Source organism: Parasteatoda tepidariorum, chromosome 5 (genome assembly GCF_982258835.1).
Source record: "Parasteatoda tepidariorum strain Cologne lab strain chromosome 5, Ptep-v5.0, whole genome shotgun sequence".
NCBI lineage: Eukaryota > Metazoa > Arthropoda > Arachnida > Araneae > Theridiidae > Parasteatoda > Parasteatoda tepidariorum.
The window spans coordinates 24,665,197-24,686,869 of NC_141759.1; the positions used below are offsets into that span (position 1 = coordinate 24,665,197).

Below are 21,673 nucleotides of genomic sequence, written 5' to 3' on the forward strand. Positions count from 1 at the left end.
CGTAGAGTATTGATACGGAAGTTGATTCGAATGCCCCTGCTCAAAAAAATGGGCGATATTTACAGAAACAGCAAGAAGTGGAAGTTAAACTCCCTAAAATGGGATTTGAAGTGAATACACTAACTGCGAAAAATCAAATTACAATTATTCACAAACTGTAACTGCAGCTAACCAGTCTCCATGTGTTCACATCAAAGGCTGCCGAAGGTCACAGGCGTGAAAGTCGACAGACAGTGAGGCGTCACAGGGGTCAGGGTTCGGTCTAATTTTTAGGTCACGATCCCAACAGAAAATTGAGATTAAGTGACGCAATGTCACACTTGCTAATTTTTTTTAAATCGCCAATTTCGCTACATTTATCAACCTAGATGAAAATTATCAAAATCTCTGCCTTATTCTCAGCTTTTGTGATATTTTTATGTTGCAGGAAATAATTGGGTGTGTGATTGCCGCCTTTTATGGATCAAAGAATGGAGTGAAAATGCAAAGTTAAAGAATTTAAATTATGAATTCAATTGTTCATCACCATTCAGTATAAAATCAAAAATCTTGAATAGATTGACTAAGCAAGATCTATCCTGGTCGAAAGAAGACTGCCCAACCCGTTTTTGTGAATGTTCATGTGTTCCTTACCAAGAGGAGGGATATGCGTATGTAAATTGCTCTTCAAAAAGACTGAGCCGGGTATTTATTATTATTTTCTTCAAAAAATCTATTTGGTTAATTAACTTTATAATTGCATAATATTTAGTTAAATTAAAAACAAAGCCTTGTTAAGAATGGAATTCTGAATAGTTACTGAATTTCTTTTCATGTTTTTAATCTGCCTCCCTGATAACAATTTTATCTTGCCCCCCTCTCAGTTATGCTTAAATTCGCCTCAACATGGGTCCTAAAAGTAGACCTGAAAATAACAACTCATCACGTACCGAGTTTGTGAAACAAAGCGAAGCCTTAAATTAAGTAAACAATTTAGTCACTTTTTGAAAGAATCTGAGAAAGAGAATTTTCGTTAAAATATCCAAAGTGTCCATTCAAAATTTTAATCTTTCAGAATATTTCAATTTTTGGGGGAAATACTCATGTGAAAGAAGAGTTCTTTAACTATTCACATATTTCAAAGTTGAAATGTATACATTACGAGCATTTTGCCTAGCTAAATATTTTTACATTAAGTTCTTCAAAATCAGTATGTTTAACTAAATTTTGTCACATATTTATACTATTTTTGGCATTAAATTAGCTTTTTTATAGCTGTAGATTACTTCAAAAGTGAATTTTTTCAAAAAATGTAATTTAATCCAAGCAACAAAAGAAATTCTTGCAAAAAGTGACTATTAAATTAAAAGTACCTATCGATATCGGTCACCGACTCATTTGGTTTGAGGAAAAACTGACTACTAAGTTATTAAGAAGTCTATTGCATGTATACAGAGGGATAAGTATTGGGATGTCTCACCCATGGAATATTTGTCCTAAAAGACTTTGTTGAAATGTTTGGCAAAATTGAACCAAGATTCATTTAGGACCAGTTACAAAATATTACACCCAATATTGGTCCTAGATTGTAGGCCGATAAGGAATGTTGATAAAAATTAAGCTTGGTCTAATATTGAACAGTGTCCAATAGCACTGTTTTACCTGTTTTTAACGCAATTTCTAATTTTTCTCCTTCAGATTTTCTTATTTTTTGTTACCCTAGTGGCAAACATTCGTAAAATTTTCTATTTATTTAATTCACTATTTATTTAAATATTTATAAAAAAACATTTCAACCCGTTAGAAAAAATACAGAAGAAGTAAAATAAACGTGCAGCTATAGGAATGCGAGTTGTATGTTTGTAATTATGGAAATATTAATTTCTTACGAAACTTACTCAAATAGAGAAAAATATATACATAAAAGAAAAAATAATTATTATCAAGTATAAAACTATATGATCGAAACCAATAATGTTAGGTTTCGGACAAGAAAACTTTTCAAAAATCTGCTGTTAAAAGTCGGTGAAGGTAGCTGTAATTAAAGTGCATCATAAGTAGACATTTTATTCACGTTTAGCCATAACTTACAACACACTAAGATGAAGTCTGCCAACTGCTCCGCTTTCTGCAAAAGTTTTAATAAATTAGTGGAGAATTATATAGTTAACTTGTAAACAAGGATAATTCCGCCTACTCTATACAAGTGTTCCCACGAGATGACTGCAAAAATGGTTGCACTTCATGTGATACTTTGAATTCTTGATCTGTAGCGGTGGAAAGATTATTTGAAATAAAAAATACCAAACTAAAAATCACTTAAAATTCGTAACCACAAGAATATATTTTTTTTCAAAGCGGGGCTAATTGGCACATATGTAAGATAACAAGATGGCTTGAAACGTGTATATGTTTAACACTTTTCGGATCAGCAAATTTCGATCGAAAATTTTGATCAAGAAATAAATTAATTGCGACAATAGATAGTCTAATAGAAATAAATTAATTGTGACAATAGACAATAATCTTACTGAAACGATATACTTTATCTCTTTAATGTTTAAAGAATGGTGCAAGCGTTTAAAAGCAATTAGTTTTACATTTCTAGAAGTTTGCCGTATACCTTAAATTAGCGTTACCAGACTGGCTACAATGAACCGGAATAGGTTAAGCTATTTTAAATTATCGGTAATAAAACTCAAATTGAATCGAATTTGTTAAAGCAAAAATCAATTATAAATATTAAAATAAAATGTTTAGCAGAATGCAATTGGCAGTATAAATTGGTTTATTGGAATTGCATACATTTTCAGGCTTGTGTAATATGTTTAGGCTTAAAAACCTTTATCAAATAGAAGGACAGATAGTAAAATACAGAGAATGATATCAAGAAAATACATCCAGGGTAACAGCGGGGTTCGAACCCGCTATCTAGACGCTTTGTACAGAGCTAGGAAGGTGATACCGCTCATCCAGGGAAGCGCCAAATATCAATCACTAACTAATCCTGTATACATTTTTTAGAATAAGTGATTTGCCCTTGTAAGTAAAACAATTTAAAACTTACCCATACCTGGTAACTTTTAATCCCTTCCATTATCATTTTTCCCAGTGGTATTAAAATGGAATTAAAACTTCAATTTTAATCAAACAAATACGTTGTATTTGAGAAAACTTAAGTTGACAACCATGATAGTAACGCATATTAATATATGTGCTTAATTTTTGTAAGAATAGTGGTGATCAATATCATTTAAAAATTAAGATTATAAAAAAAAATGGTATATAATTACTACCACTTTAAATATGAAAATAAAATACTCCGGAAAATCCGGAGGAGTTAGCAGGTATGCTTACCTATTAAAATAGAAGATTTTTACGTTGAAATATAAACGTTTCTACCAATAAGAAAAATCTCAACGACATACCTGCCAACTTTCACTCTTTCCGAGAATGGATTTTCAGAGTGGTTGTAATACAGTTAACGAAAAACAATCTGACTCAAAAATATATTTATATTTTGATCTCGTTGAAATTCACTTGCGCAAGGATTACTATGCTTTTATATATTTATTGTAAATATTTATATGTAGTGGTGGTCAAACTCATTTATAATTATCATTATAATTCAAAAAGTTAATTGGAATAACATGAGTATTGCTACCACTTTAAATATGAAAATAAAATCCTCCGGAAAATCCGGAAGAGTTGGCAGGTATGCAACGACCGTACAAGGTGGCACCTATACCACTCCTGTTTTTACTTCTTCAATCTCCATCTTTACCCACCTATTTCAGGGACGATGTTTATCATTTTATTATGCCTAGCATTTTTCCATTATTCAATTGCAATGAATTTTATTTGAAAAAAAAAAGATTATGCTAGCACCTCAATTTTTTTTAAAAAAAAAAAAAGCCTTATAGGGCCGTGATAGCCTGGTTGGTAGGCCACTGGGCTCATGCAAAAGAGTTCGTTTGTTCGATCCCAGGCCGGCCGAAGACCTCCCGTGTAGTGAATGGTGACTGATGCCCGTTAAATCTTTCGAGTAGCAAAGTCTTCCATGTTCCCATAGTAAATCAATAACTCTGAGGGTACTGATCCAGGAGTTTCCTTGTCATCAGGACAGGTTCAAAATTACAAGGCTGCGGAGTTGAACATTAGTAGTCGTAAACCTAAAATTGGGTCGGCTGTTTAAAGACGGATATAAAATATTAAAAAAAAGACTTATCTTATGGATGAAAAATTTCATTACCTGAATAATTATAGTAAAATCTGAGATTTGAGTAAGGTTCATGCATCTTCAAACTGTAAAATAATCATTGAAAAATATCTTTTCATCTCTAGTTTTTACACAGTTTCTTCGTATTTTCTTTGTTTATATTGGAATAAGAATAAAGGGTAATGTTAACCGCAAAATTTTCTGACAGCTGAAAAAGTCAGATAGTTATTTTTTGCAGAGAAAATAATTTTCATTTGAAGCAGGTAAGATCACTCTTGGAAAGTTATTTTAAATTAAAATTGAATTTTTAACTTTAACTGCTTTAAAAATAATTAAATAAACTTATTTTAAATTTAATATTTTTTAAGAAGTTTATGTTTAATTTACATAACTGTGATTACTTTTTCGTTTTTAATTTGACTTACAATATTAAAATGGCATCAAATTCATATAGATTATTTAAATGTTTCAAAAATGTAATACCTGCAAGAAAGTTACAGAACATTTTAATGATTTATTTGCATTTTTACAAATTCTATTCTCATAGACTCAATTGTGCTTTCTTATGGTGTACCTTGCAATTGCAAACCATAAAGCACAATGAGAAATAGTAAAAAAATAAACCACTATGAATTAATTTTCAAGTAATGATCGGATGTTCATGTACTAGATACAATTCAATCTTAATGGTTGGATGGGATTACGTCAAATATGCAAATTAATTAGTGCAGTTGATACTTTCAGTTACGCTAATCAGACTAAAAAAAAATTACTTCCTCTGAATAAACAAACCTTTTTTCGACTGATAAACATACCAATTTCAAAAATACGACTTAATACAAAAAAATTACAATGTTAAATACAAAAATACGAAAAAAAATCAATTTCTCTGGGATTATTCTCTGCCAGCGTAACCCAGACTTCTGCTCCGTTTTCAGAAGTGAACTTCTGGTTATCAACAGGGGTCAGGAATTTGCTATGCAAAATGACCTTTATTTTAAAGACCTTTGGATATTCTCTGATAGCCGCAGCTCCCTGCAACATCTCAACAACAGGACCCAAATTGGCGACAAAACCAGTATTTTCATCGTAAACAACCTAAAACTCTTGTCCCTCCAACATAATATTCACCTGCAGTGGGTTCCTTCTCACGTCGGTATCTATGGTAATGATTTAGCGGACAGCCTAGCTAAAGAGGGTTGCAGCCAACCGCACCCTACCTCTTCTGATCTTACCTATCTTGAACTTTACTCCCTGAAGAAATCCCAGCTTCTCAGAGACTCGTTGATTCCCCCCTCACTCCATTGGTACGAGGGAAAAAAGCCAGGAGCTTCTTTGACCCTTCCCTTTGAGAGGAGAGTCTGCACCACCATCTCCCGCCTAGCTACCGGCCATCTTAAAGGTTTACTATTTTCTGAGGGAACTAAAACCTACCCCCTCTGCCCTAAACGCCTTCTACACCGGGCTTCCGCCGATCACATCCTGAACTGTCTTAGTCTTCTCTGGGAAGACATTTACTCTACTGCTCTTTTGGTGTTTGATTTTCTTCCGGTCAAAGGGTTCATAGATCTGGTCTGACTTCGTCAGGCCAGAAGAGGATAAGCAACAACAACAACAAATCAAATTTTATATCTTTCCATCTAGAATTGCATTGTTCAAAATGATATAAAAAATTGCAATCCATACAAAGCAAAAGATTTTTGACGAGAATTAAATAAAATAGTAAACAATTACAAAGAATGTCATGCATGAGTTATTTTTTCATGGAATTATTTTTAGATAAACAAATTTTAGAATTGTGTGCAAATTTTATTCGCTTAAAATGTTTTTAAGATTAAAATTAACGGATCCAAACATCTGACCGCTCTCCTGACTATATTAATCGGATTGCATAATATCGGATTGACCATTGCATAAATATCACGACCATATTTATCGGATTGCGGTTAACCCCTAAATTTGGGGTTCAGAAATCCGAATCCATCGAATAAAAAGGTAAGTTCAGAGAAGGTGCTTTTTTGAGTCTGTTTTCGTAATTTAAAATATTGTCCACGTGAATTAGCATATTTGAAGTCACTCCCTCGACCCATTAAGAAAGTGAAGATTCGATCATTATATCAAGTGTTATTTAGGTTGGTCCGTTTTCTACTTTGCGCATTGTACTCGCACATAATTTTCAAGATATTTCTATTCATTAAAATTTCTATCCATTTTGTTAGATTCCTAGTAGATTTCCAGAACTGACGATTGAACTAAATCTTCGAGAAAACTTTTTGTCTAATCCAATCGAGCTCAACCTTCCTCCTATGTCCAAGCTACATACCTTGAATCTGGAACGCAACTTCATTTCACTGTTGGACTTCAGTCTTCCGAATAACGTAGAGATTCTTCGACTGGCAGAAAACAATATTACAAGATTCTACAGTAATCCGCCGTCTAATATCCAAACATTCACTCTATCTCATAATCCATGGCAGTGTGACTGTGATACTCTGCCTTTCAGAAAGTGGATGCTGGCAGAAATTTCTAAGGTAAGGTAGAATTTGTCTAAGGTAAGAATTCCCCTCGCCACAAAGTCTGAGATCGTTTGCTGCTATGGAAAGAAGAAGTGAGCATTTCAGGGAGGAGTAGCTTCTTTTCATCCTAGGGATGGCACAGTAGACTGAAGAAAGGATTCCTTCTCTCACCAACAAGAACCAAAACCTATCCTATACAATGGTCCCACAATCCTAATTGAAATACCTCGTTGCCATAGTCACCACCACTGGTCCAGACGAATGGCTAGGGAAGTTCTTACTTTAGACAAACTATATAACTCTCTAGCCGTAATTTCATCTAGCTGTTATATTATCCTTTGCAACTATCTCGCTCTCTCTCTCTTTATATATATATATATATATATATATATATATATATATATATATATATATATATATATATATATATATATATATATATATATATATATATATATATATATATATATATATATATATATATATAAATACATATATATCAAATATATCAATATATATCAATACATATATATATACATATATAAATACATATATATCAAATATATCAATATATATCAATATATATCAATACATATATATATACATATATAAATACATATATATATATATCAAATCCATTTCGGGCAAATCCGTGTTGAAATTATCAATTAAAAATTTTTTTCTTTGATGATTTATATAATTTTTCCATGTGCAAATCCATTTCGGGCAAATCCGTGTTGAAATTATCAATTAAAAATTTTTTTCTTTGATGATTTATATAATTTTTCCATGTGCAAATCCATTGTGGGCAGATCCATGGCTAAAATTATTTGCAAAACAGGCAATTCATGTTTCTCTTTTCCATTTTATATTTTTTCTTAAAAAAATATCTATTTTCTTAAACTCTTTGTGGTCAACTTTTTTAAATTATCCAGTATAATATTACCTTGCGCATATCCATTTCGGGCCCATCCTTGGTAACTAACAAATCAATGCACAGCATAACAAATCACTTCAGCAATGCAGTAAGAACGGCACTTTAAAACCCTCTAGTTACACTCATTTTGCGCTTTTGTTTTCATATTTTGCAATCTGGCAATCTTGTTGCGAAAACATTTTTAAATCATTCTTGAAAAATTTCCTGTTCATGTAAGTACATCTGATTTCGTTACTCGCTTTATAGTTTATGTTTTATACTGTTTTTTTTTATTTTATTTTCTGTTTTAGCGTGTTATTTCTACTTATTGTGTTCTATTTTATTTGTTGTAATTTTCATAAAAAAAAATTTTTTTTGAGTGCTCCTCACACTATTGTATTGATATATTTTGCTTTGACTGTATTAATACAATATTAGAAAGCACTCCTTTTTGCGGATATAATCGTGTGGGCTGATGAAGAGATTATATCTTTTCTTTGTTTTGTTTTCCGGATTTTAAATTTCTTTTTTGTTCTTTTTTTATTTTTAGATATCAAAAGTTATATTTTTTAAATACTTTTGAAAAATTATTTTTAATTATTTTCCATATTTTCTCTCTCTCTCTCTCTCTCTCTCTCTCTCTCTCTATATATATATATATATATATATATATATATATATATATATATATATATATATATATATATAGTCGGCTGTTCAGCGTCGGTTATAAAATAAAATGAAATAAAATTAAGAGTTCTCATTTTCATTTATAGTTTATCAAAGTGAAAAATTATTCTCTTGCATAGTGACTGTTGAACAAGTAGTTCAGCAAATTTAATCCGTAAAACAAGCAAAAATAGCTGATAAATTATTATAACTATTTGTGTTTAATATAATGCCCATCGGATGGATATGGTTGTGGAATATTTATGCCTTAGTTTTCGTGACACTTTTTTTAGTTTAACAATCTTCCGCCATGATCCATAGAAAAATGGGGTTACTAGAAAATGGGGATAATACTTTAATACACAGATTATCAAAATATCTAGCATGAGATTCAGATTGGAGTTATAAGGAAGACTTTTATTTGTTATACAATTTTTCTAATAAAAAAGAACGATATAAATGAATTAAAGCGTTAAAATTTATTAAAGTGCTCTCTACTTGAAATCAAAAGAAGTTTCGATATTTCTCACGAAAAATCTCTGAAGCATTGTCTGCCAAAAATCAAAGGTTTGCAACCTATGTGAGAACTAAAAGCAAAAAGAAGCCGTTTACTTATGAGGAAGTGGATGAATCCAGCATTTTCCTGACTGGCATTGTTTTCAGAAGTCTATCTCAAAGGAAGCAATGAGGCCGATTAGAGTAAAAGGATTGAAGAATAGAGAATAGAAGTTTCGATTAGAACATTGGCGAATTGGATAAGAGAAGTTTTTTTTTTTACCCTGAGGCAGATTGGGAAAGAAAATCTTTCAAGATTTTGTTAAACTGCATAAGTCACAGTATGCGCCAATATGTACGTTTTTTTTAATTATTCCATCAAACAATTATCAATTAGAATTTTAAAACCAGGTACTAACAATTGAACGACTCTCTAGCGTAAATATGATTTATAAAAATAATAAATATTAATAATCTAATATATATAATTCTCTTACGTGGCTTCCAAATTTCGGCTGTATTTCTTTTCCGCCGGTGGCAACGTTTGCTTTGTTTTGTTTACATTACTATTTCTCTTACACGGTGAATCGACCAATGATTGCCGCTAAAAATGTCACATGCCAAATCTAGCTGAGGTAGCTCAACATATAGATCTTTTAAAAACGGAAACTGAAATAACCTGAGAGAGCATCAGCTGCAGCAATCTCATACTATTAAGCTAGGCAGAAGTGAGTAGTCTTTGTCGATAGATCTCTATTTTAGTATTTTGTCGAAAGCGCTTTTTTTCACGAATTTATATATTACGAATTTATTTGACGATTCTTGATTTATATCACGAATTATACTATAGCACATTTCTAATAGGTTTAACGAATTACATGTCATTTATTTAAATTCAAATTTATTTTAATGACTGAGAATTTACTAAAAAGATTTAATTTTTTTAAAAAAAGTTTTTATATGGATTTGAATGATTGTTTTGAATTCTTAGAATTTTGTGTGCATTTGCAATGTACCTAAGTTAGTAGCGAGCGAAGCGAGCTTGGTTTGTGAAGCAGACCATATAAGATTGCGTAGCAATTTTCGGGGGTTGGCGAGCGTCAGCGAGCAATGGGAGCAGCCCACTAGTAATAAATAATTCAATGGGGCAGACTGGAGAAATTTTTTTTCAAGATTTTGCCACGCACTATGAGTCCTATTGCACGTTAATACACATTTTCTCACTTTTTAATTATTTCTGCGAAGAGTTATCTGCTAAAATTTTAAAACACATGTAACGATTAAACGAACAAACATGATTAATTATAAAAATAATTAATAATTATGAAAATATTTCACTGTTTAGATGCACACTTTTGCCTATTTGACCCTCCCCCTCACGAAGAAAATATTTCCCAAAAGTTGACATTTGAGGCAGTTTGAATACAACGCATCTCTAAATCCTCCCATAAGTACAATGTTGAGTAACAAAGTACGCCGGTAGTAAGGATATGTTTGCCTAACACATTTTGGAATTTTTACTAAAAGGGAAAGTAATGAAAACGAATTTAAATATTATAATACCAATTTCTCCCTCTAATTGGCGATTTTAATTACTCTCTTTCTGAAGTACTCTAAATTTTTAATCGGAATTTAAAACTAGGCAAAGTAACCCTTAATGACGGTTTAATGCCATTTTAGAAAATTTCTAAATTTTGAAATATTTTCAGATTTTAGATGTAAACGAGACACGATGCAGCTTTGAAGACAGAGAGAATATGAGAGGGAGAGTAATAATTGCTCTGAGTGAAATCGAGCTTTGTCCTAAACTAATACGGAACTATATCTTAATGGGAGTAGGTGGTGCGGGTAAGTATCAATACCAAACATTTCTTTCATATTCTTGAACTACAAAAATGTTAGTTATTTGAAAAGATGCTTTTCCTTTATCATCTATGTTGCTGTTTCTAATGCCACTTCCCAATATCAGCAAGCCTTGTTGCTGAAATTAAGCGAATTAAAACCGAGGGTGCGTTTCTTGCTTATCAGTGTTATGTCCAAAAATACGACTTCAGCCTCACACTCCTCACAGCCCGTTTGTAGGGCGGAATCATTCATGTATCCATTCATTCATCCACAGATCGTAATTTTAACCTGAACCAGAGAGCAATCAATCTTCAATTTAGTACCGTAGAGGCATGCTTGTAATGGGAACATGGAGGACTTAATGATCTGACAGATATAACGTGCACCAGTCTCCATTTACAACTCGGAGAGTCTTCGGCTAGATCTTTTCGTCTCTTACTGTAAACCTTTTTTTTTTGCCTTTTTCTTCTTTCTAGTTTTGCCCAAGCCCTGAAATGCAGAGTTATGCTTGTGTTGAAAACACAAACATAATTAAATCAGGCCAAGCTGATTTTATATTTTCAGTTTTAAAGTGTTTACAATGGAAACGCTTTTCTACTGTTGATTTACAAATGATGATTTATTCGTGATTTCAGAAGGTTTTTTTAATCTTGTTTTGCAAAGCCATATTCAATCTCGATATAAAAAGGTTGTTTTTTGTGAAATTAATGCGAACAATGGTAGCATAGCTAAATTTCAAGATTGAAGGGTTTATTTGCTAATCATTTATAACCCTTGTACAGGGTTTGCGATAAAGGTTGTTGCTTACATTAAAATCAACCTTGCACTGCTACCTGGGATTACTCGACCTCATGTTTCAGGCTTTGGTAGGATTGGGGGAAAAAAAGGGGGGGTAGCCAGGAAAATACAACAAGCAAATGCAATTGACCTTTTATTCATGTATAGTAGGACTGGGCGATATTAGAAATTATATATCGTGATATATCGTCAGTTTTGCATCGCGATATAGCGATGTATCGCGATATAGTATTTTTGAATTTCATTTACTTTAAGGCACAGAAAGTCAGATTTCTATCAAGACTTCATACGCATATTGATTTAAATCAATTTATAAATTTGAAAATATATATGTTTTGCTAAAGAAAGATATTAAATAAATTGACAAAGATGTACAAATCTTACTTAAAATATTTATTGAAAAAATGTGTGTAGATATAGAATGAAATATTTGCACTTCTTTATCGTTTATAAGGTATAAGCAGTCTTAATTTAAGTTAACCCTTAAAACACCCTTAATGAAAAAAAATATTGTTATTAAACAAAAGCTGATTTTAAAATTTCAAAATATATTTTAATTAAAATAAAAGTTAGATTGACTAAAAGCCGAAGTTTAAAATTAAAAATGTTCGAATTTTAAACTAAAAAGTAAACATAAGAATTGTAATAATTTCTTAAAATTTTCGTTCTCTGAAAGATTTCTCAGTTTAAAAATAAAAAGGGAATTTTATAAAGATATCTAGCTGAATTTATTGAAAGAAAATTTAAAAAATTAAAAAAAAAGTTTGTTAAGAAATTCATTATACACTTAAAACAAAGTGTTAAAAATATATTTTTTTTTTTTAAAAAAAGAAACTTTTTTTAACAAATCAATATTTGCTTGTACTATTATGCGTAAATAATTACAGAATTATTAAGTTCGATCGTAATGTTCAAATTCTTAATAAAGAAGTAAACACAAGTTTTGTTATATTTTCTAAAAATGATCACGCAAATAACAAAAGATTTCTTAGTTTAAAAATAAAAAAATAAATAAAAGTGAAATTTATCAATATATTTACCTAACAGCATAGGAACAAAATTTAAAAAATAAGTTCGTTAAAAAATTATTTGTATGCTTAAAACAAAGAGCTAAATAAATTTTAGAAAAAAAATGCTTCTTAAACACTATTTTTATTATTATTTCATATAAATAATTAAATTAAATTAAATAATGAACGAACGAAAAACAAAGTAAGGCAAAGTTTCTTAATTAAATTCTTAAAAATAGAAACAAAAGAATTGTGATATTCGGTAATATATTTAGCTAATTAACTAATAATATAAAACGAAAATTAAAAAAAAATAATGATTTTACTCTCTAATAAAACGAAGTAGTAATTGATAAAAAAAAAAGAAATGAATAAAATTCGCAAACTTTTCAAATTCTTTTGAACAAATAAAGTTTATTGACTTATGTCCAAAAAATAAGTTTTGTTTTAACTTTATTTCTAAAAATAAAAACAACTCAAGATTTATAAATTTAAAATCAGTAATAGAAGCTCATTAAATTATTAGAAGTTTTATCCGAAAGGTTTTTAATAAATTAAAAGAAAGTAAAAAAATAACCTAACAAATTTATTTACTTTGTAATTTAATTCCTTATGGGTGCCTTAAATTAGATTTCCGATAATTTTCACATTTAAAAATATAAAAAAAGTTTTGTCAGAAAATAAATAAAAAACTTATCTAATTAATGAAGAAACTTTTCTTTATAAATTCTTTTCAATAATAGATTGCGTTCAGAACAAGGTTACGACGGCGATCACGAAGTTAATCCCATTGAAAATAATCTACAAGAAACGATTTCAAATCGCGAAGGTGCAAAAACGAACATGTGATATAACGATATAAAGTCTCAAAAGTGATTCTGATTCTACCGCTCATCAGTCAAGGCCGTCTCAACATAACGAAACAATATCGTCTTCCACAGCGCGAGTTGGCATCGGAACGTAAGAGAAAGTCCTTGCGTGTATCGCTATATCGTTATATCGTCTTCTTCACTCGACGGCTTAAATCAGTTTTCAGATGCATCGCTTGGAATGAAAGTTGCTGTATCGGTTTGCCGATATAGGCGTTAAATCGATATGTCGCGATATATCGATTTATAGCCCAGTCCTAATGTATAGTGTATATTTCGATTTTATTATTACTTTATAGAATTGTACACAAAAAAACATTGCCTTAATATTAGTCGCATGGCTCGATATTGTTCTCAAACGTTTCAGGATATTAAAAAATATGTCAGAAACAAATTGAAAGATAAATAGTTGTTTCCCCTCCCCCTCCCCCTTATCATTTAAATGTAGTGGTGCGGAGAATAACTTTAAATCAAATTTACAAAATTAAGAATCATACATAAAAACATTAACTCAGCTACCACTAGAAGAAATTTTCCCAAAAAGCGCACAAAGTTGGCAGCCCAGCTTTTTTTCGACCAGATTCGATAAAACTAGAGAGTAAAGTTAATATAGGCAATTTTCATTTATTTTCCAGTAAAGCTTTCTTATCATTATTTTGATCATATCAAAAAAACTGTTATTTCGATTTGAATAGTTGTCAAAGTTTGAATGATATGTTAACTAATTTTTGGTGTATATATTATTCAAAATCTCTGTTCAAAAAATAATTGCTTTTATCCACACCTTGCAGTGATTCTAATGATGACAGTGGCCTTCATTTTGTTGTATTTCCGATATCAATATCATTTAAAAGTGTGGCTCTATTCGAGAGGTTGGAGATGTTTCAAGAAACGAGACAAAAGAGATGACGGAAAACTATTCGATGCTTATATTTCATTCACTGATGAAGACGCTGCTAGGGTCCGAAAATATTTTCTCCCAGGTAAGTTTAAAAATGCCTTAATATCTCAGCTTCTTATTTTACATCTTCTTAAAACATTTCATAATCGTGTGGTAGCAAAATCCTCAGAATGAAAGATTGAAATTTTATATTATTTTTCAGTGTGACAAAAGCAGGCTTAGCTAACTAATACGCTTTTTGCGAAATATTTTATACAGTGTTAGACATTTAAGAAACCAAAGTTTTCAGAATTTTTTGCAATGTAGCTAACACTTTAAACGCCTTACCAAGGAAGAACTGGTACAAAGTGGCGTTGCATATGAACTTTATTCAGTGGTGTGGAAAATATGTTTAAATGAACGAAAAATAATATATTTAAGCATGCACATAGTTGCCACTAGAATAACCTTTTGCAAAAAGTGTTGAAAGTTGGTAGCTATGCAAAAGGTATTGTAAAGATAAGCATTTTAATGTAATTCAAATTAATTAGATAAAGATATTAGAGTAATGAAAATTAGTCAGTGCTTGACGAAATTTAATTTTTTCAGCGATCTCAGGTTTGGCATATAGTCTCAGGTAGTCCGGTAAATCATTGTATTATGCTTCGCGTTTCAGGCGCGTTTAATTTTTTATTTGCGTTTAATTTTTTATCGCGTTTAATTTTTTATTTGCACCCTGCATATTATTATTGTATTTTGATAGGCTCAAAGTAATAAAATGCATATATTTTGCCCAAAACAATTTTTAAAAAAATGAGTTTTACAGAAACAGTGGTACAAAATACTGCCATATTTTTATGTAAGTCTGATGAAAATTGAATATTTATGTTTCTAATTTTTTTGAGCATAGTTGCCAACTGTCCCGATTTTGGGGAAATATTTATTTTTTATATTTCAAGGGATAACAAAATGTAATTTTTAATAACTCTGTCTTGATAATATATTTAAACAATTGAAGGATACAGATGCTTATTTTAATAATGGATAAAGTTCTATACTAACTCTAGATAAACTATCCAAGCGTCCTTACCGACTCACCGAAGGCTCTGTAGCTTGGAGGTCGCGGGTTTTGAATGACACCGAAATTGCAACATGCATCTTTGCATGTCTTGCTTAACCCTGCGTGTGTACCAGTAAAATAATGCTAATACTAGGAAAATAATGTTTGGTTTGGTTTCTCAAAGGCTGATAAATTTTTTGCAATATTTTGTTTGATGTGTTTGTTGCTGGTTTACGCCGCACTAAAGATGCAAGATGGACTATTGGTGACGGTCTGGGAAACATTCATGAGGATGATATGAAGACGTGCCATCAGAATTTTGATCCTCTGCAAATAGGTGGCTCCCCTGCTTCGGTAACAAGACGACCTGTGCGAAGTTGAGCTTTTTACTGTAGAAAAGGGTAACGAGGACCAATACCACACAACCTAGGTCCCTTTGCAGACAGATCAAAGTGGTTACCCACCCGCACACTGACCACAGCTAGTGATGCTTGACTTCGTTGTGCTACTATTAACAGTGTCTTAACGATCAGTCAGCTGAGGAACTGTTTGCAATTAAAAATGTCATTTCACAGAGTTTTATAATTTTTTTTGTCAAATTATATTATTGAACTTACGGTGGTACCAATAGTTATGTTTTTTTTATGACAGAAATTAATATTTCAACAGATATAAAACAGATATAAATTTAATTCACCGCCATTACTTATAAATAAATTAACCATTCATGTAAGTTGATATCACGCAAAATCAGAAAAAAGATCTATAATTTTAATTCAGCTGATATTTGACGAATATTTGGGGAAATTAATTTCGGATGAAAATTTTCTGTGACGGGTGATGTTAAATGTAACTTTTGTGTCACTGCAACTAGTAAAAACATCTCTTATTTAGTGCAAAGTTCGGCAGCTATGAACTATTGCTTCATACATTTAGGGAAATTTTCTAGTTCTAACCCTAAACAGGTAGACGGGATTTGATAATAATATAGGATTTCATAACTTCTATTCAAAAGAAAATTAAATTCGATTTCACCATGAAAACAACATACTGCTGTTTTTCATCAGATCAGCATTTATTTTTTCATCCTCAACTTTTTCTTCTATATTTTCTACTTCTTTTTATTCCTCCTCTTGATATTCTTCTTTTTCTTCGTCTTCTTCTACTTCAACTCATTTTCTTTTTCTACTCCTTCACCTTATTTTCTTCTCCAACTTCTGCTCATTCTCTTCAACTTATTCTCTCTTTGTTTTCTTCTTCTCTTTTTCCTTCGCCCTTCTTCTACATCATCATCTTCATCTTTTCCTACATCTTCTTATTCTTATTCGTATTCCAAATGCATGAAAAATATTTTTTAAGCTTGAGGGAGGTAATAAACTGTTTTTTTACCATTGTTTCTTTTGCATTTCCTTAGAGCTGGAAGAGAAACATCCATTTTATAAATTATTTGTCCCCCAGAGAGACCTCAAAGCAGGAAATTTTGAAATAAACTATCTAATGGAACGAGTGGTGGATAGCAAACGAACCGTCATTTTGCTCACTAAGTAAGTGTCATTCTCTTAACTATGTTCAGCCTAAATGCAATCGATATAATAGCAGTTTAACACAGTGAGATCAGCTGTCCACGTGTTTGTTAGAATAAGTAGTTCGAGCACTTTGCTGGAGTTAATTAAAATAATTGGAAATAATAAGAAGCAGCTTGCTCAAAAACTTTAGTTTGCTGGCTGTAGATGAGGTTCATGCACTTGGCTCAAGGATATGATATAGGTAAAGTCATGATTTACTTAGCTTAAAGTCTTTTACTACCATTTTTTCTCATTTAGATACTGGTTATTTATTGATTTAACACACTTAAGTTTAAAAGCGATTAAATATAAAAAAAATTCTGAATACTAAAATAAACTTATCTTTCAATCTATTAACTGATAAAATAATGAAAATTCCTTAATAACCACTAAATTTAATAATTGAAAGAATGGTTTCGTTTATAAAAAAATGGTGAAACAAAATGTTTTATTCCTATTTATTCTTACAAATATAGAAATGGCAACTTGCTAATCATTAAGTGATAACAAAATTCATGCTTTAATATCTGATTCTAGGTTTAGAAAATTAATTGTGAGCGTGTGTGTATTTAATACCATTTTGTTTCCATTGTGCCATAGTGCAATTCTAAAACAGCTTTCCATAGTAAAGTGAATGATAAATGGTGTAAAATTTAGCACTGTACCAATTTATGAAATTCCTTAATAACCACTAAATTTAATAATTGAAAGAATGGTTTCTTTTATCGAAAAAAAATAGTAAAAAAAATGTTTTATTCCTAGATTTCATTCTTGCAAATATAGAAATGGCAACTTGCTAAACATTTGGTGATAAAAAAATTCATGTTTTAATATCTGATTCTAGGTTTAGAAAATTAAGGAAAATAAATTGTGTGTGTTTAATATCATTTTGTTTCGATTGTGCCATAGTGGTACTTTAAAACAGTTTTCCATAGTAAAATAAATGATGAAAGTTGTAAAATTTAGCACTGTACCAATTTATGAATTCTTCTAATAAAGCGAAACATATTGTTAATATATAATTATTTAAGTTTGGAACTTAGTCAAAATATAAAGCAATTTAAGCTTAAGTAAAAAGCAACGAAAAGAACTATTTACTTGCTGTAAAAAGTTATGCAAAGTTAGTTATATGCAAAAGTTATATGTAAAAAGTATATATAAAAGTTATATGCAAAGTTAGAAAAAATTGAATCAACCTTTTGATTACGGATTTTCATTATGTAAAGTGTTATATGTCAATATCTCAAAGAAATCTCTAAAATTATATCTAACTGTGGCGTAGCAACAACTACATTTATTGAACTACAATTCACTAGTATATAAAACATGGTGACTCAATTTAACAGTAAGTACCTATAAATGGATGAAGATTGACAGATTCGGTTGCCTATCCCCTAGAAATTTAATTAATATCTACTTTTTTTTAAAAAAACACACAACTTTGTTGTTTCATTTCATATTGAAAAATGTAGAAAAAGAAACAGTCTGCATTGAATCTGATGTCTGATTCTATTTTTGGATAGGCGCTATCTGAGAAACGAGTTCTGCATGGAGATATTTAGAGTGGCATTTGCGAATTCATTGGAGGAGAAATTGCATCGGATCATCCTTGTGAAATTTGGACCCCTTCCTCCCATGAAAGAGATGGATCAGAGTCTGAAGATAGTGATGGAATCTTCAATGTGTCTCAAGTTCAGACAGAAGTTATTCTGGGAAATGTTGCGATACGAAATGCCTGAAAAAAGTCCGAATATTGATGATTATGAACTGCTAGATGACCAAACTGATGATGTTCCTTTGATACAAGAACTTTAGATGTGTCGAGAAATTTTTTTTATAAATTTAACCTTTGATGGATCTATAGTTTTATTTTTTATATCTGAAATACATAAAAATTGCAGTTTGTAAAAAACATTGTAATATGCAGTCAGAAAAAAAATTAAACATTATGGAATATATTTTTAATTTATTCAGTTTTGTATTGTAACTCCAAGAGCTCCCATGAGATACATGCTATTTTATTCATGGTAGTTAAAGATACAATTATATCAACTCCGGTTCAGAGGGGATGGAGTTCAATCTTCGACTCCACTGGGACCCAATGAGTACATGCAATATACGTGCTCGTAAAATCTGGGGACCCGATAGTCCTGCGGTCGGTCATTAATCAGTACTATGGAAACAAGGATCTGAAGAAAATTTCTTTCCCTTACAGATCTATGTGCAGTTTGAGTAGCCTCACAAATTACGATGGCATGTCTTCGGATCATCCTCAGGGATATTTCCCAGACCGTCGACAATAGCTCCTTGTGCAGCTCTAGCGCGACGTGAATAAAGTACCTACTTACCTTTGTTAGGGTATCACAAACAAAATCAACGTCAAGAGTTTCACGTATGATGTATGGTGATGAGATCGCCGAATTCGTATTTCAAAATGTATATGAAACCACGTTCTTCCTAAAATGATACTTTCGCTTTTAAAGAGTGTTTATATAAACTTAAATGATGGAAAGGGAACTAATAAAATTAGCTTAGAACTTTTAAATAAGCAACTGAATATCGCGTTTTAAATAGTTATAGAAAAAAATTTAGTTTATTTGATTGTGTTGGGATATGTTTTGCAGTATTGAGCATGTTTTTTATTGTGTTGATTAATACGATTTACTAGATATTTACTATCTAATTATTTTTTTATCCCGTACGAAGAACGAGCATTCGGATAGTTAATAACAAAAAAATTCATTTCTTAAATTAGTTAATGAATAAAGTGCAGTATAATAAGGACCTCGAGTGAAAATTATGAAGTTTGTTCATACAATTTAGGAAAAATAATAATCCATAAAAAAGAAGAAGAATCATGAAACTTTTTGTTTTGCAAGAAGATGGTGGAAAATTGTGTATTTTCGCTTCAAAATGAACAAAAATCTGGACCATTGCTGTTATTAATTATAAATTTAAGTCATATACATGTTTACAAACATAATTATACTTTTAAAGTAATAATATAATTAATATAACTAAATAAGTAAAAATATAATTAAATAATATTATAATTAATATAGCCAAAATAATGCAAAGTTAAAATTCTTAGTAAAAAAGCTTTTGTATGGAATAAATGTTGTCTCATTTTTATCTCCGTAACTTTTTAAATTTTAGAGAATTTTCTTTAAATGCAGAAAAAAATGACTTTATAACTCTACGAGTTTCATTACTATTATTGTTTACCACCATCCTAGCTAAATATATTGTAAAACAATAAGCAAGAAATTGATTTCTAATGGGGATTTGTGTCACATTAAGCACTTATTATGCATTTACTATTTTAATCTCAATTATTTGCCGAGTGACTAACCGCTTTGATCAGCTTAAAAAATGATCGTTGGAATCAACATTTGTTTTAAAACTGACATTCTTCAAGTTTATCACAAAAAGTTTCCTTTTGACAGAATTTTTATACTTTGAAGATTATCTCCTTTTCTAAAACTCTATTTATCAGAAAAAGAAAAAAAAACAAAATGGTATTAAGAATTTTCATTATCAAGTAATGCAAATGATTGTTGTAATAGGATTGATTTAGCGTAAGATTTGTTTTCTTATTTTGGATTACTTCACGACAAGCCACTATTCTTTCGGAATTACGATATATTCTGATAATTTAACGTGAGACTTATCTGCATGCCTTCTTTCTTCCTTACTTTCGCTCCTTGCAATCTATTCAAAAATGAATGTTACTTTAGTGGTTTTAACTGTGATGTTCAAGATAAATTAGTCACCTTGTCGAGGTGGGTGGGCTTGCGTGCTCCAGCATCCCAGATAGTTATGCCGGCAGTAGCGTCGCTACTGGTAGGGTCTCCCATGCCGGACAGGTCTTCGTTGGGTAGGAGTCAGACTAAGAGAGATACCTAGGAGAAAGAAAACTCCTATCCAAACCAGCGCACAGCGTCTGTTCTGCATGTTACAAGCGGCTTGGGTGTCTGAGGAGCTAAGACAGTCTTTTACCTCCGGGTGCTCCAGTCTTCGGACAAACAGAAGTTGCAAATTACCTCATCATGAACCAGTTGACCAATGATTTTGAAGCTGCATTGTCCGTCACTTGGAATAATCAGGGACTCGCTCGAAGTTTAGGCAGAGGGCCTCGTTCGATAAGTATGCCATAGTCTCCATCATACATGAAGACTCTCAAAATTCTACAGTGCAATGTAAATGAATTGTAACCTGATTGTAATGGATTTTTCAAAACAATTGCAGTCCATACCTCTATCAAATGATACTGCTGTTCGTCGAATTGGTGATATAGCAGAAGATGTGCAGTGTCAGCTTTTCTCGAAGTTGCGTGACAAATTGTTTTCAATACAGTTCGATGAAGCAATAGATTGTAATAAAGATGCTAATTTAATTGCCTATGTTCAATTTTATGATAATGTGTCAGTAGTAGAAGAACTACTTTTCTGCAAACCAATAGAACTCAAAACAATAGCGCTCGCCTTATTTGCTATTTTAAATGATTTTATGAACGAGGCAAACATAGATTGGAAAAATTGCGTCGGAATATGCACCGATGGTGCTCGTTCAATGCCCAGAAGATTTCAAAGTATACAAGCACTTGTAAAACAAAAATCACTTCAGTGCGTTTGAACACATTGTTTGATCCACAGAGAAGCTTTGGCTTCGAAAAAAATTAGTCCTGGTCTGAATATTGTGTTCACTACGGTCGTAACCGTAGCAAATTATGTAAAAATGAGAGCCCTGAAATCGAGAATCTTTTCTGCACTTTGTAAAGACATCGGTTCAGTACATTCAGCAATACTATTTTTTGGCGAGACAAGATAGATTTACCATTTCCTAGCAAAGA

At 31.1% G+C, this 21,673-nt stretch overlaps 1 protein-coding gene across 1 annotated transcript; it reads left to right on the top strand.

The window, feature by feature from the left end:
• Positions 1 to 419: 419 nt before the first annotated feature.
• On the top strand, positions 420 to 18,758 carry LOC107445005 (protein toll). The gene is made up of 6 exons (XM_043054908.3): positions 420 to 684; positions 6,418 to 6,729; positions 10,504 to 10,642; positions 14,108 to 14,299; positions 16,671 to 16,800; positions 18,345 to 18,758. Exons 2-6 carry the CDS (start codon positions 6,505 to 6,507, stop codon positions 18,634 to 18,636), a joined length of 978 nt encoding a protein of 325 aa, XP_042910842.1. The 5' UTR covers positions 420 to 684; positions 6,418 to 6,504; the 3' UTR covers positions 18,637 to 18,758.
• Positions 18,759 to 21,673: the final 2,915 nt, after the last annotated feature.